Source organism: Quercus robur, chromosome 11 (genome assembly GCF_932294415.1).
Source record: "Quercus robur chromosome 11, dhQueRobu3.1, whole genome shotgun sequence".
Classification (NCBI taxonomy): Eukaryota; Viridiplantae; Streptophyta; class Magnoliopsida; order Fagales; family Fagaceae; genus Quercus; species Quercus robur.
This window is the reverse complement of record NC_065544.1, coordinates 53,155,061-53,168,170: the sequence shown is the minus strand read 5'-3', so window position 1 is coordinate 53,168,170 and position 13,110 is coordinate 53,155,061. Positions and strand designations below refer to the sequence as shown.

Genomic DNA, 13,110 nt, shown 5'->3' with positions numbered 1-13,110 from the left:
CAACGCCTTTATTAAACGGGTTAATCATGTCAACATGAATATGAAATGAACCCATTAAGTCTCAACCCATAACATACTAATTTCATGTCGTGTCGTGTCAAGTTCGCGGATCGTATCCAATTTTGTCACCCCTAATTTTGTGTAGATGAGTTACCTTTCGTGTTATTATTGCATTAGTTTGTGATTTTTATATGATTGGTTCCACTCAATTTTCTCTGCAATATTTTTTTCATTTTATTTTAATTTTAACGAGTGAAAAAAAAAAAAAAAAAAAAAAAAAAAAAAAAAAAAAAAACCTATCACACACAAGAAAAATTATGTAATTCTGTCTAACGACTTACTTCAAAAGTATAAAGGTTACGTCTTTAATATATGATAAAGTACATTCTTTTGATACAAGAGCATCTTTATACAAAAGAATTACAAACATCATCCCAAATTAATATATGCAATTTTCTTTTAATTAAATAGCAATTGATTTTTAATTCCTTGTATATTTAATTTTCATAATTATTTCCTGTTGGAGTTGGTAGACTTGCCATCTCTCTCTCTCTCTCTCTATGCGCACGCGTTAACTCCAGTCGAATGAATTGCTATTCTTTTCTTTCCTTTTTTTTTACACAATGCAATGCACTCTAGGTTGCACTGACACGCCATTTTTGACGAAGTACCGATGTCCGACACGTGTCGAACACCGATACCAATAAAACTAGCTAGACTCCGGTGTCCAAGCGATGTTTTTTTTTTGCTTTTCCAACATGGCACCGACACAACTCCAACACGGTGGAAACGCTAGAGTGGAAACACTAGAGTGAAAAAAAATAAAATAAAATAAAATAAAATAAAATAAATAAATAAAAAATAAATAAAAAAACCTAGAAAATCACAGATTTTGACAAATGGACAAATCATTACCGTTGATTTTGTGATATACCCTAAAACAAAAAGGCTTAGAGTCTGAGAAGTCATTACCGTGAAAGTTGAAACCCACACCTGCCCTCTGTCCCTCGCTGGTGCTAGATCGAGCTGATCGGCGAGTCAGCGAGCTTCATAGATAGTCACCATCGATGCCGTTCCTTCCAATCTCTCTCTCTATCTCTCAGCGTGGACAGGTCAGACCTCTTGTCTTCTCTTGCTCTCTTTTTTTTTTTATCTTTCTTTCAGATGTGGTTTGGGTGAATGGGGTGTACTATTTAGTGTTACTTTTTACTTATAACGTGTTTTTTTTTTTTTAATCCCACTCTCATTGTCACTATGTTATACTGAGTATTTTTTTTTTTTTTTTTGTTTCTTTACTTAGCCCTTTGCGTTATAAATTATAATGTTTATTATGAATTTAGTTTGATGTTGAATAGCCTATTTAAACTTTTGGTTTGTACTCTAAACATTTTATGTGTATTATTGTACTACTTTGGGTGTTAGTTTACTTATTTGTAGTTCTTACATAATTTAAATTCTAGACATAAACGTATTTTATATCTAAAAATATTAAAAAAAATATGCCTAAATATAAAATTTAATTAATTATTTAATTGTCGTACTCACGCTGTGTCGTACCCTTATTTTTCAAAAATTGTCATACCCCCGTATCCGTACCCGTGTTTGTGTTGGTGCAACTTAGAATGCACTATTCCATCTTGAGCCTGACATAACAATATTTGTCATCAACAAACTCATGGTTAATGTTTAATTTTTTTGCTTTCTAAAATATTTGGTTTTTTTTTTTTACACCCCTAAACTATAGGGTTTAAAATGTAATTGTGTTAGTATAAACCAATTCAAAAATTCTTTGAGTAAGAGATATATAGTACATTTTTCTTTTATAGAAAGGTTAGAGGTCTAAGTGTACATTTAAGTTAGATTAATAAGGGTGATATGAATATGTAATCAGACGAGAATATTAGATTGAGTGTATGGGTTTACATTTTTTTTTTAAGGAGTATGGGTTTACTTTTTAACTTACATAGGTCCTGACTTCTAATTAAAGCTATGTGTTCTTACGAAAAAAAAAAAAAAATTGTGCACCAATTGACCGATATCCAACTCATATCTTAATATTTCATTTTTCTATCCAATCCAAAACCATCATAAGTATGGTTCTAATCAAGATGCGTGTTTCCATTGATGACTGAAAATTGTCTAACCTTTGAGAATTCTGCAAGGCTCCCAAAACCCAGCATAACAAGATTGAGAGTAGGAACTGGGAAGTGAGTAAACTTAGCACATTCAATAGCAACTTTTAATAATCTATTACTAGCTTAATCAAAGGAGAAAAATAAATTAAAAAAGGAAAAACTTGATGTACTTTTAAGATATGGAACATATATGCCACGTAATTTGGGGAAATTTCCAGATGTACCTTTTTTGTGATTTATTTATTTAATTTTACGGCGTGTTGATTATTTAATATTTATTCCATTTGGCAATTTGCAAATGCATCTGTTGGGTCTTGTAGTTTTACCTTTTATAAACCTGTCGCATATATATATTACTAGTCGCTAACCCGTGCGATGCACAGGATTGTTTTAAATCAAATGCTAACATGTTCGGGTTTAAACATTTCTCAAATTTCAATTATTGAAAGCTAAATTGGCTCTAATATAGGATGAAACGTGTAATATTATGAAGTAATATTAAAAATGAAATAAATACAAATATTATGAAGTAATATATTACAATAATCATAATGTGTTCTTACATTTGGTTTTATAAGTAATATACAATTGTGCTTACATCTTCAAGCTTTATCTAATGCTTTTCAAGAATGTATTTCCTCCCTTTCTTAGGCTCTTCTCTTTTCTCAACTTCTTCAAGCTACTAAATTTTTCACCAAATTAGTATCAAGTATAACACCAAATTATACCAATACATCAAAGATTTACAATGTAAAACCAAACACTCTTAATGTCAATAAATTTCATAATAACCCCACCCAAACTATTGAATTATTAAAAAATTTCAACATTTCTATAATCTTCATGAAAATAAGTATTCCATTGGTTTTCATCATGAATTCAGAAATAAATAACAAAATAGATTATTCACACACAAAAAAACTTCAATATATCCAGTTATAAAAAAAATACCAGTATGAATTGTGCTAAGGTGGAAAATGGTACTATCTTTTGCCATATATAAATACAACATGACCTGAGACCTCAAACATTAAGAATACAAAAGCCAAAAATCTAGATATTTATGGAATTTGTTTCAAGTTTATGCCAAACCAAAACTAAAGGCATGCTGAGTGCAATTCACAAAGGCTTAGTGGCTTGATAATGTTGTCAAAATTTGTGCAGTCTTCCAAACAAAAATAAAATAAAATAAAAATCCAAAAGGAAAAAAAAAATTCAAACCATCTCAAGCAAGGTAGTTCCAACAATTTTCCTAACTTTCTCATGAATCGAGTTGCTAAGATAGGATGGTATTAGACATCCAATTAAATGAGCAAAAACCCAAAATCAGTGTCATTGTCAACATGAATTACTAGGAATTATTTAAATAGGTAATTGATTTAGTGATATATTCTAAATGCGTTTCCACTTATGTTCACTTACAGAGAAATTATAATCAACATTAACAGTTGTAAAGACAAAATAATAAACCAAAACTGCATCAAATAGAATAGAATGATGCAAGGAAAGCCACGCACATAAAATTGTAGAGATAGCAGTTGATGATCAAGGAGAAATCTCCTCCCGTCAGCACCACTTCAAACACAGTTTTTTGAGGCATCAATCAAACAATTTGATTGTGAGAGCAGGCAGCTTACCCTCATATAAAAAATTTTAAAAAAAAAATGAAAACTCTTCCTATATATGTTATTTTCTTCAAGAATTGAAGAGATTAGCATAAAAATTTCAATGTTTCTATCCAATGAAAAAACAATCACCTGCATCACCATAGTTGCTACTGTTAGCTAACTTCAACTCATGTTTTCCATAGTGACCAGTAATTTATAGAGGCAAAGGAACCCAGAAATTAAAAGCAAAAGCCTAAACTAAATCCTCTAATTAATTTAAGAATTCCATTTTGTTTTATGCAGTTACTTTTAGCTATAGTCTTGCAACCTTACAAGTATTTGAATGTATCTTATCTAATCAATGTGTCAACTGCATCATACCTTGCATGTCTATACGTTCATGTGTTTGAAGATAAAAAATCTGAACAATATTCAAATCTGAAAAACTAAACAACACTGTGCTCACGAGCATTTCTAAAATTTTAACAATGTTAAACTACACTCTACAATTTTCTGCTTGTGTTGAAAAAAGTTTTAAACACTTGGGTCACATGGGCGACAAAAAATCTACCCACACCAATTTCGCTAAGGTAGCATAGCATCCTCAACATATAAAATTTAGATTGAGTTGCGACACACAATCTGAACAATGTAATGAATGTCTAACCTCAACGTACTCCACACCAATTCCACTAAGATTATCAGGAATGTTATGTGATGAAAGCAAGTTGATAACTCCACCAAAGCCAAAAACGTACTCCACACCAATTTCGCTCAATTTCCACTAAACAAATTTAAACCCATAGCTCAGTTTCCACAAAAATAAAAATAATAATTGACTATCACCATTTTAATAGCTATTTAAAATATTGAAGATGTGACTCACTTCAAAAAATATTGTAGTCAAAACATACTACTAAACTCAGTTACAGAGTTCCAAAATCAATTACAGATACAAAGAGAAACACAGCTAAAACTACAATACACAGTTTAGTTGCAAACAGAATGTAATAAACCATTTAAAAACAAAAACCCAATATAAAATTTTCTCAATTGATTTAATTTTACAAATTTTGAAAACCAAAACAACATAAAAAGCATATTAAGATCCATTTAACAGACAAAAATCAATTGAAAGATCTAAACATATATGTATGTATATTATAACTCAAACCCAAATAGACAACAAAAACAGGGGTAGGTATATAAGAGAGAGAATCAAATCAAACACGTATTTCTATTTTTGTTTACTTTGAGATTGAATTCTAAGACTGAAACTTAAAATCCAGAATTCCAACAACAAAAACACACAAAAACCTCTTTATCAAACCGATCAGAAAATAGAAAATCATAATTTTTATTTTTTTTATGGAGCAAGGTTTTGATCGCTTACCGTTGTCGGAAAGAGATTGACTCAGATGGGAGTGACGACCAAGGAGAAGGATTTGCGTCTAGGGTTTTCAGTTTTGGGGTTTCATGCGTATTCTCTTGCAGACTCCAATCGTGTTCCCAAGCTGAGTTTGTGTTTGTGTCTAACGTTTTTTTTTTTTTTTCTTTTTTTAAGATAAGCATTCGATCAGATGGGAGTGGAGACAAAGAAGAAGGATTTGGGTCTAGGGTTTTCAGTTTTTGGGGTTTCTGCCTATTCTCTTGCAGACTCCAATCGTGTTTCCAAAGTTGAGTTTGTGTCTAACGCTTTTTTTTTTTTTTTTAAGATAAGCATCCGGATTTTTTTTAGTGAAAAGAGTTTTTAATTTTATTTTTTAAATTTATCAAAAAAAATTATTTTTTAAATATTGTGTTAACGTAGAAAATTGTGAAAGCTTCAAAGACTTCGGTTTTATAAGTTACCAACCAACCAGGGACGGACCTAGGATTCGAAGTCGAGGGGGGCAAATATAATTTTTCTTAGGCTTATTTTCAAAAATCTTAAATATATATCTACTATTTAATATTTTAAAAAAATTTGGGGGCACAGTCTCCCTTAGCCGTCCCTGTGGCAAACAAAAGATAATTGAAAGAGCCAGTAAAAATCGACCAATTAATCTATTATCTGATAATCATCATGCATTTGGCGTTTGATAATATCCATATCTGACTAAAGGATTTGGAATCAATACACAAACAATAAAAAATTTTAAGCACATGCAATACCTGTTTTACCAAAAACACGCCATACATCAGCCAACGAAACTAAAGCACATTTGGTTCTCAACAGTGATGCAGCCCTGGACATCAGATGCCCATTGAAGCCAAACGTGTGGTTTGCTATATTGATTAATCTAGACAGTGTAATCACTAGCTACGTGATTCATCAAGTTACAAAACTATATGGAATTTTAGCCAATTGGAAAATTGTACAAATATTAAGCAAGATAAGTATAAGATTGTCTCAAGCATCTTATAAGGTTAACATTAATAGGTTCTTAAATTATCAATCTTGTATAAATATTAAGCAAGATATATATGTATTAGATTGTCTCAAGCATCTTACAGTTAACATTAGTAAGTTCTTAAATAATCTTTTTAAAAATAATTAGTAGGTTCTGTTTGGTTCAACTAGTGTAGTTTCTAGTCCTTGAATAAGGGACTTAAGATCAATTCACTTACACCAAAAAGATATTTATTGTTGTCTTAATCTAAAGGTAATGGACAATTATCATGGATCAAACATTAGAAGCTTAAATCCTATCATATCTATAAAACAAACATTTTTTTTTTTTTTTTGGTAGAAATCAAATTGTATTAACAGAATCTAAAACCGCATGCAGAGGCCGCAGCCTCTCATAATACAGACCAAAATTGTCATGAAATAACAACATACATAAGTTCACAGGTGGACAATCAAAAAACATAATATCTTGGCTTGAATTTGATCTCTTTCTAGCCAAAGCATTTACACATTTATTTGCTACACAAACAAGAATTTGGTTAATAAGGGTCCTGTAATCCATGATAGGAGAAACGAGATATAAATTACTATTAATTCTTCAATAACCCAGCCAAGCACAACTTTAGCATCAATCTCTATCTCAACTACCAGAAGGATTAAACTAATACAAAGCATCAAGCCATTCCTAAGAGCCCAAAACCCAGGCATCAACACTAGATGCTACCCCGATAGACCAGGTGAAATAAGACTAACATTATGTATTAATATGAAAAGCACTAAACACATTCCCCAACCACTCTTTTTTAAAAATATAAATAAAGCAATACCACTCCAAAATAGAGACCAAAGTCTTTGTTGCTGGATTACCACAAAAGCAATAAAAAAATAGAAAAATAATGGTGAAAGGATCTCAGTGGTATCTTCATTCCTATTTTGCAAAGGCTCTTTCTTTTTATATATATGTGACCCTTGAACCTGTCTCAAGTATCAACACAACCATAAGGAAAAGATTGCTCAAACTGAGAGAAATGGAAAAAACACAAAGAGAGGAAAAATGGAACGAGGAAGAACAAGCAGAAGTGGATATCTGGAAATACATATTTGGGTTCACAGAAATGGCTGTAGTCAAGTGTGCCATTGATCTTGGGATAGCTGATGCCATTGAAAGCCATGGAAGCCCCATGACACTCTCTGAGTTGTCATCAACTCTAGGATGTGCTCCTTCCCCTCTTTTCCGCATTATGAGGTTCCTAATGTACCGAGGAATATTCAAGGGGAAACTCACTCGCCAAGGCTCCCCAGGTTATGCACAAACACCTCTATCTCGTCGTTTGATGAAACATGGAGAACATAGCATGGCTGCTTTGATTTTGCTAGAGAGTAGCCCAGTGATGCTGACACCATGGCTTAGTCTAAGTGCACGTGTTCTAGCCAATGGTACTTCGTCATTTGAGGTGGCACATGGTGAAGATATATGGAGCTATTCAGCTTCAAATCCTGCTCACGGCCAACTCATCAATGAAGCAATGGCTTGTGATGCTAGGGTGATAGTGCCAGCAATGATTCATGGTTGCCCTGAGGTGTTTGATGGGCTTAGCAGTTTGGTCGACGTGGGTGGGGGCAATGGAAAAACTTTGAAGGTGTTGGTTAAGGCATTTCCATGGCTTCGAGGCATCAACTTTGATCAACCTCATGTTGTTTCTGTTGCAGGCGTGATTAGTGGAGTTGAAAATGTTGGGGGTGACATGTTTGAAAGTGTTCCAAAGGCTGATGCAGTTTTCCTGAAGGTAGGGTCCGAAAAGAAAATATTATCTTTTATCAGTAAAACTTAAGTACAATTCCTTTAGAACTTATATCTTAAGTTTTTCAATAAATTCAACTAAACAGTTGAATTAACCGATAAATCACATAGTTGAATTTACTGCCATTAAAGAAAGATAATATAGTTTATGTTGCATTAGACCATTGCGGTTAATGCATGCACCGATAGTTGAATTTAATTGGAGATAAAAATAAATAAAATAGAAAATAACTATACCTAAAGTTTTGGTCATTTACTTAGCTCATTTGCGTTTAGGATGCCACTTAAGAAAGAAAGCATGTGGTTAAACTAGCTGCGATATTTACTTGTATACATTACCTACTAGGTAAGACTGTTATTGGAAATATGAAGCACATTATATATATATATATATATATATATATATATATATATATAAATTATTTGAAGCACACTAGATATATCTCTCGCAGCTCCTTGTATGGTACAATTATTGATAAGAAAAGGTTTTTATACTCTTAATGATATTCAGCTCTTTTGATTATGAAATTGACCTTTATGAATTGCAGTGGGTCCTGCATGATTGGGGAGACAATGAGTGCATCCAAATCCTTAAAAAATGCAGAGAAGCTGTTCTGGAGAATAAAGGAAAGGTAATAATTGTTGATGCGGTGATTGAAGAAGCAGAAAAAGATAAGCTAACCGATGTGAAGCTAGCACTAGACATGGCGATGATGGCTCATACTAATAGCGGCAAAGAGAGGACGTTGAAAGAATGGGGATTTGTTCTTGGGGAGGCTGGATTCAGTAGATACACAGTGAAAACCATTCATGCTGTGCAATCAGTAATTGAAGCATTTCCATAATCTATATGTTTAAGTTAAGGAACATGGTGTTGTTGTTTATCTCTAATTTTAAGTGGTAATAAGTCAATCTATGTTGTAATGGCTACTAAGAGAAGACCAGTTTGACTGTTTGAGTTGGTGTAGGTCGCTTGGTTTTAATTGCAATCTATTAATCTATGATTATGAAAATTTTCTGCTTTTTGTTTCTGCATCTGAATTCAATCCGAAGTAAAATTAATCTCGTATTGATTTATTATTGGTGAAAACTAACAAGTTGGTTGAGAAACACGTTTTGTTCATTAAGAAAATGCAATGAATAAAGGAGAAAGCGAAACCAAACATATGGTTGAAGCCGCAGTAGTCCCACATGGTTTGTGTATGACATACTGAGCTCTATTAGATAAATATAAAAATAGAGCAAAAGCATTTGGCTAAGCATCTTTGCACTCGGGGCAGTGACGCAGCTAGTGAGGTTCTAACCGAGGTGTGTCTATTGCTGGTAACTGTAAAATTGTAATTTATAACTATTTTATGTTGGCTTTAATTTCATGCCAAATTTTATTGTAATTTCTTCAATCATATTTCCCTATATGTATGTGGATTTTTAATTGTAAAGGATGAGTGTGAGAGAGTGTGAAGACTTAAGCTTAAAAGGATGAACAAGTGGTTTTCGCGAGTATCTCGCGAGAAGCTTACTCGCGAAAGAGCCACGTGTAGAGCACATGACTAGAAGATGAAGAGTCATGCCAGCCTAGAGATTTTCACGAGTGTCTCGCAAGTAAGGCCAATCCGCAAAGTACTCACAAATCATTCTGTTTGGCTAAAAGTTATGTTTTGTTTTACCAAGTTTTTACCCATACTATATATACACCCATTACCCACAAATTGTAAGAAGTGCTTTTCTGAGAAAAAACTCTAGAAAATACACTTGAGAGTTAGAGATTATTATACCCACAATCATCTACACATTTCCTTGTGGTTTTCCTCAACTCCTACCTCTCCATCTCTAGATCCTTGAGAGGTTGATAGCCCAAATACTTACCACACCTATTCTAAGTGTCAAGTGAGATTTTAGTACTATTGGGAAGTATTGGAAGGAGTCATTCATTGGCGGATGCAATCGGGCTATATTGCGGGATCTGGAAAGTTAGAGAAGACAAGGTTCCGAGAAGCCAGTTGGTAGCAAGAGTTTGGAGGCTCAAGTGCATGAGATAGACTAAGCTTGGAGGGTCTTTTGTTATTCATATGCTTCAACTTTATTCTCTAGTGGATCGATTTTGACTTGGAGGGTCGTAAAGAGGTTTTTCGCAAAGTTCTTTGCTTTCCTCTTCGATAACACATCTCGGTGTTATCTTGTGTTTACATCTCTCTTCCCTACTCTTAAGCTTTACTTTTATTGTTGATAATGGATAAATATGACTTAGGGTAGTGATAACGGTTGTTTGCACTTATTTACCCTTATTCTGCACTTAGTATAAGTTAGAGTAAAAGCTCTATAGCCGTAATTTTTATTGAAGGGTCTAAATAAGCTCTTGTGTATTTACACAAATCCGAGCTTTCAAGAAAAATTTCCAAACCCCCTCTTAGGCCTAGGTTCAGCCTTGGCCTTTGTGAATTTCTAGAAGGGCTCCCTTTTCTGGGTAAAGTCCTACAATATCTAGTTCTCAAAACTTTTTGTCTCATTTATATAATTGCTAACCTTTTGTTTTAGCCTATTCCATTTACCAGTACATGTTGTGTGAATATAGAAAAGGGAACGGCTTGTGTTCAATGGATTGTACACATTGCGATACGAATGTGTCCAATCAACGAGTTTAGTGGAACTGGTCACTGGACACAACCGCCACCCTATAAAGAATAGTTCTTATTAATTACAGTAACTTTTTATTACCAGGAAAAAAAGCACATCAAATTTGTGGATATATATAGAAATTTTTGAAAGAGATGTGGACATATATGAGAGTATTATGCGGGGTACAAATATTTTTACAAATTTATTTCATAACTTATTAATGTGATTAGTAGCATATTTTTACATGAACTCATCATGGCCATCATTTTCATGATTTTAATTTATGAAAACAATCCACACTGTGTCAGTTGTGCCATTTTAATCATACATCATTCATAACAAGTCACATCAAAGAGTTGTTGCATCTCTGCACTAATTCATTTGAGGCCAACTTAACAAATAAAGTTATTAATTAGCAAATGCCTGGGTGGTGGTGTCTAGTGTCTACATCAATATATTGTTGTTTATCAAGAGTTTTATGGTGATGATTTGTGGGATGGGGAGTGGGGAATGGGGAGTGGGGAGTGGGCAGTCCCAGTAGGGTTTTATAATAGGTCCAAGTCGAGGGGTCTGAAACAATATTTCCAACACCACATTAAAACTGGTCAGTCAATTAGATTGGCGCCTAAGGACATTGAATGCAGCCCCAGGACATTGCCTTAGGGTAGAGCCAATGACAATCAAAACCATATCAATGTAATATAAATATAAATATATATATATATATATGTATATTTTTTTTTTTTTGGTACCTCAAAAAAGGAGCTCTTTTTAAGGAGCTCACAAGTGTGGTCACTAGTCTTATCCACTCAGACCCTCATGCATAGTGTGGAACTGCTTAAGTAATAGTGGAACTTGCCACTACTCAAACTTACAACTTTTGAACTTGCAAACGTAATGGATTGTAAGAGTTTCTTACCACTAAGCCACGCACTCGGGTGGAGGTCGTAATATAATGGTTGACCTAGTAATGTGGATCTTGTGACTAGGATTAATGGGTTTTTGTAACTTGTAGCATATTATATTGAAGATGGTTAACTAAAATCCATTATGTACCTTTCACAATTAATTATTTGCAATGCAATAGGTGTTATTCACCTTTTATGTGGCTTTGGCATACTGTTGTGGTTGTGATATCAGATACTAAAAGGCATCTTGATACAACTTGAAACGAAAAGCATCTGTTACCAGCTCTTACGTTAGGTGAATAATTATATGATAGAACACCACAAAGTAACATATTTCACAGGGAAGGAAAATCACAAACTGAACAAGTCACTATGACATTTGAATTGAAATCATAATTCAAAATTACATTACATGATCTGCACATTTGATTTAAACCCTATATTGTATCTTTAAATTCAAAAAATACATTTCCCTCCTATAAAGCACTTAGCCTGAGGATTAAACAAAAACATCATTGTCTAACACCAATACACGCTAGCTAGCAAGGTTATCACCTACCTCAATAAAGCCTGGCTAGCTTTCAAATTAACCTTCATCCACAGTACGTACTTTTAGGGTCTATTTGGTTGGAAGGGTAGAAAAGTGAAAGAATTGAAAAGATTTTAATTTCCCTTTTTTTTGTTTGGTTGAGAATGAAAAAGTAGAGGGATGAAAAAAGTGAGTTTGCATAAATTTACCCATATATCCTTGTTAAAAAATGATACATAATTAAAATAAAAAAATGACAAGCAATTATAAAAAATAAAAAGGCAATCACCCAAATTTATTAAATAATAAAAATTATGTCCAAAAAAAAATCATGACTAATTTTTAAAAAAGACAAAACAAAACAAAACATAACACCACCTACTGCCCAAGAAATCAAAAGATAAAAGGATTAAAAAAATAAAAAAATAAAAAAAGACAACATTCCCAGGAAGTGAAAATAATAATAATAATAATAATAATAATGCCTTAATAATTATAAATTCCTTAACAATAATAATAATAATAAATGCCTTAAAAGGGGCAAACGCTCAGGAAAGCAGGTAGTAAAAAATAAAAAATAAATAAAAATAAAAAACCAAGGCAACTAGATGAAATTAGTGCAATGGACAATGGGCAATTTCTTCATTTACCCATCAAACTCCTCCCACCATGTTTTCTCTTCATTTTGGAGAGACAAGTTTTAGGTGAACCTGGGTGGAAAATGCCTGAGCCCCATCAAAAAAATTTCTCTCCCTCCCTCTTTACCAAACAGCACTCTTCTATTTTCTCTCTAAAGTTTTCTATCCATCTTATTTCACTTCCAAACATACACACTATTAGGCTCCCTGCAATATAACTCCGCAACATCATTAACTCCAAACTCCTTAAGAATATAACATATTTCAATATTAGTGGCAATTAATCAAATCTTCCTTATAAGACATGTCCACTTTCCCTCTTATAAAGCCCTTAGCCAAAGGGTCTTCAAGAAAGTTTCTACCCGCCATACTGATGAAAAGAAAGAGACACCCTTCCATCCCTCTTCACGGCTTGCATTCAAATAATTTGTAAGACAAAACAACAAATCAACACATGTTTAACTTATGCATCAAATTAATATGC

General features: G+C 33.1%; 1 protein-coding gene and 1 non-coding gene across 2 annotated transcripts; both read left to right on the top strand.

Moving 5' to 3' along the window:
* The first annotated feature begins 7,108 nt into the window (after window positions 1-7,108).
* Window positions 7,109-8,960, top strand: LOC126706884 (acetylserotonin O-methyltransferase-like). Its single transcript, XM_050406457.1, has 2 exons — window positions 7,109-7,921; window positions 8,484-8,960. The coding sequence occupies exons 1-2, from the start codon at window positions 7,163-7,165 to the stop codon at window positions 8,778-8,780; spliced, it is 1,056 nt and encodes a 351-aa protein (XP_050262414.1). The 5' UTR covers window positions 7,109-7,162; the 3' UTR covers window positions 8,781-8,960.
* Window positions 8,961-9,196: 236 nt separating this feature from the next.
* LOC126707861 (U4 spliceosomal RNA) lies at window positions 9,197-9,352 on the top strand. Its single transcript, XR_007649153.1, has one exon. It is a non-coding gene; the product is annotated as a U4 spliceosomal RNA (small nuclear RNA).
* The last annotated feature ends 3,758 nt before the right edge of the window (window positions 9,353-13,110 follow it).

What these genes read in the sequence shown, in the direction of transcription:
- LOC126706884 (XM_050406457.1), top strand. Translation starts at nt 7,163, where the DNA reads ATGGAAAAAACACAAAGAGAGGAAAAATGGAACGAGGAAGAACAAGCA. An exon ending in CTGATGCAGTTTTCCTGAAG is followed by an intron (nt 7,922 to 8,483) that starts GTAGGGTCCGAA and finishes TATGAATTGCAG; the next exon opens with TGGGTCCTGCATGATTGGGG.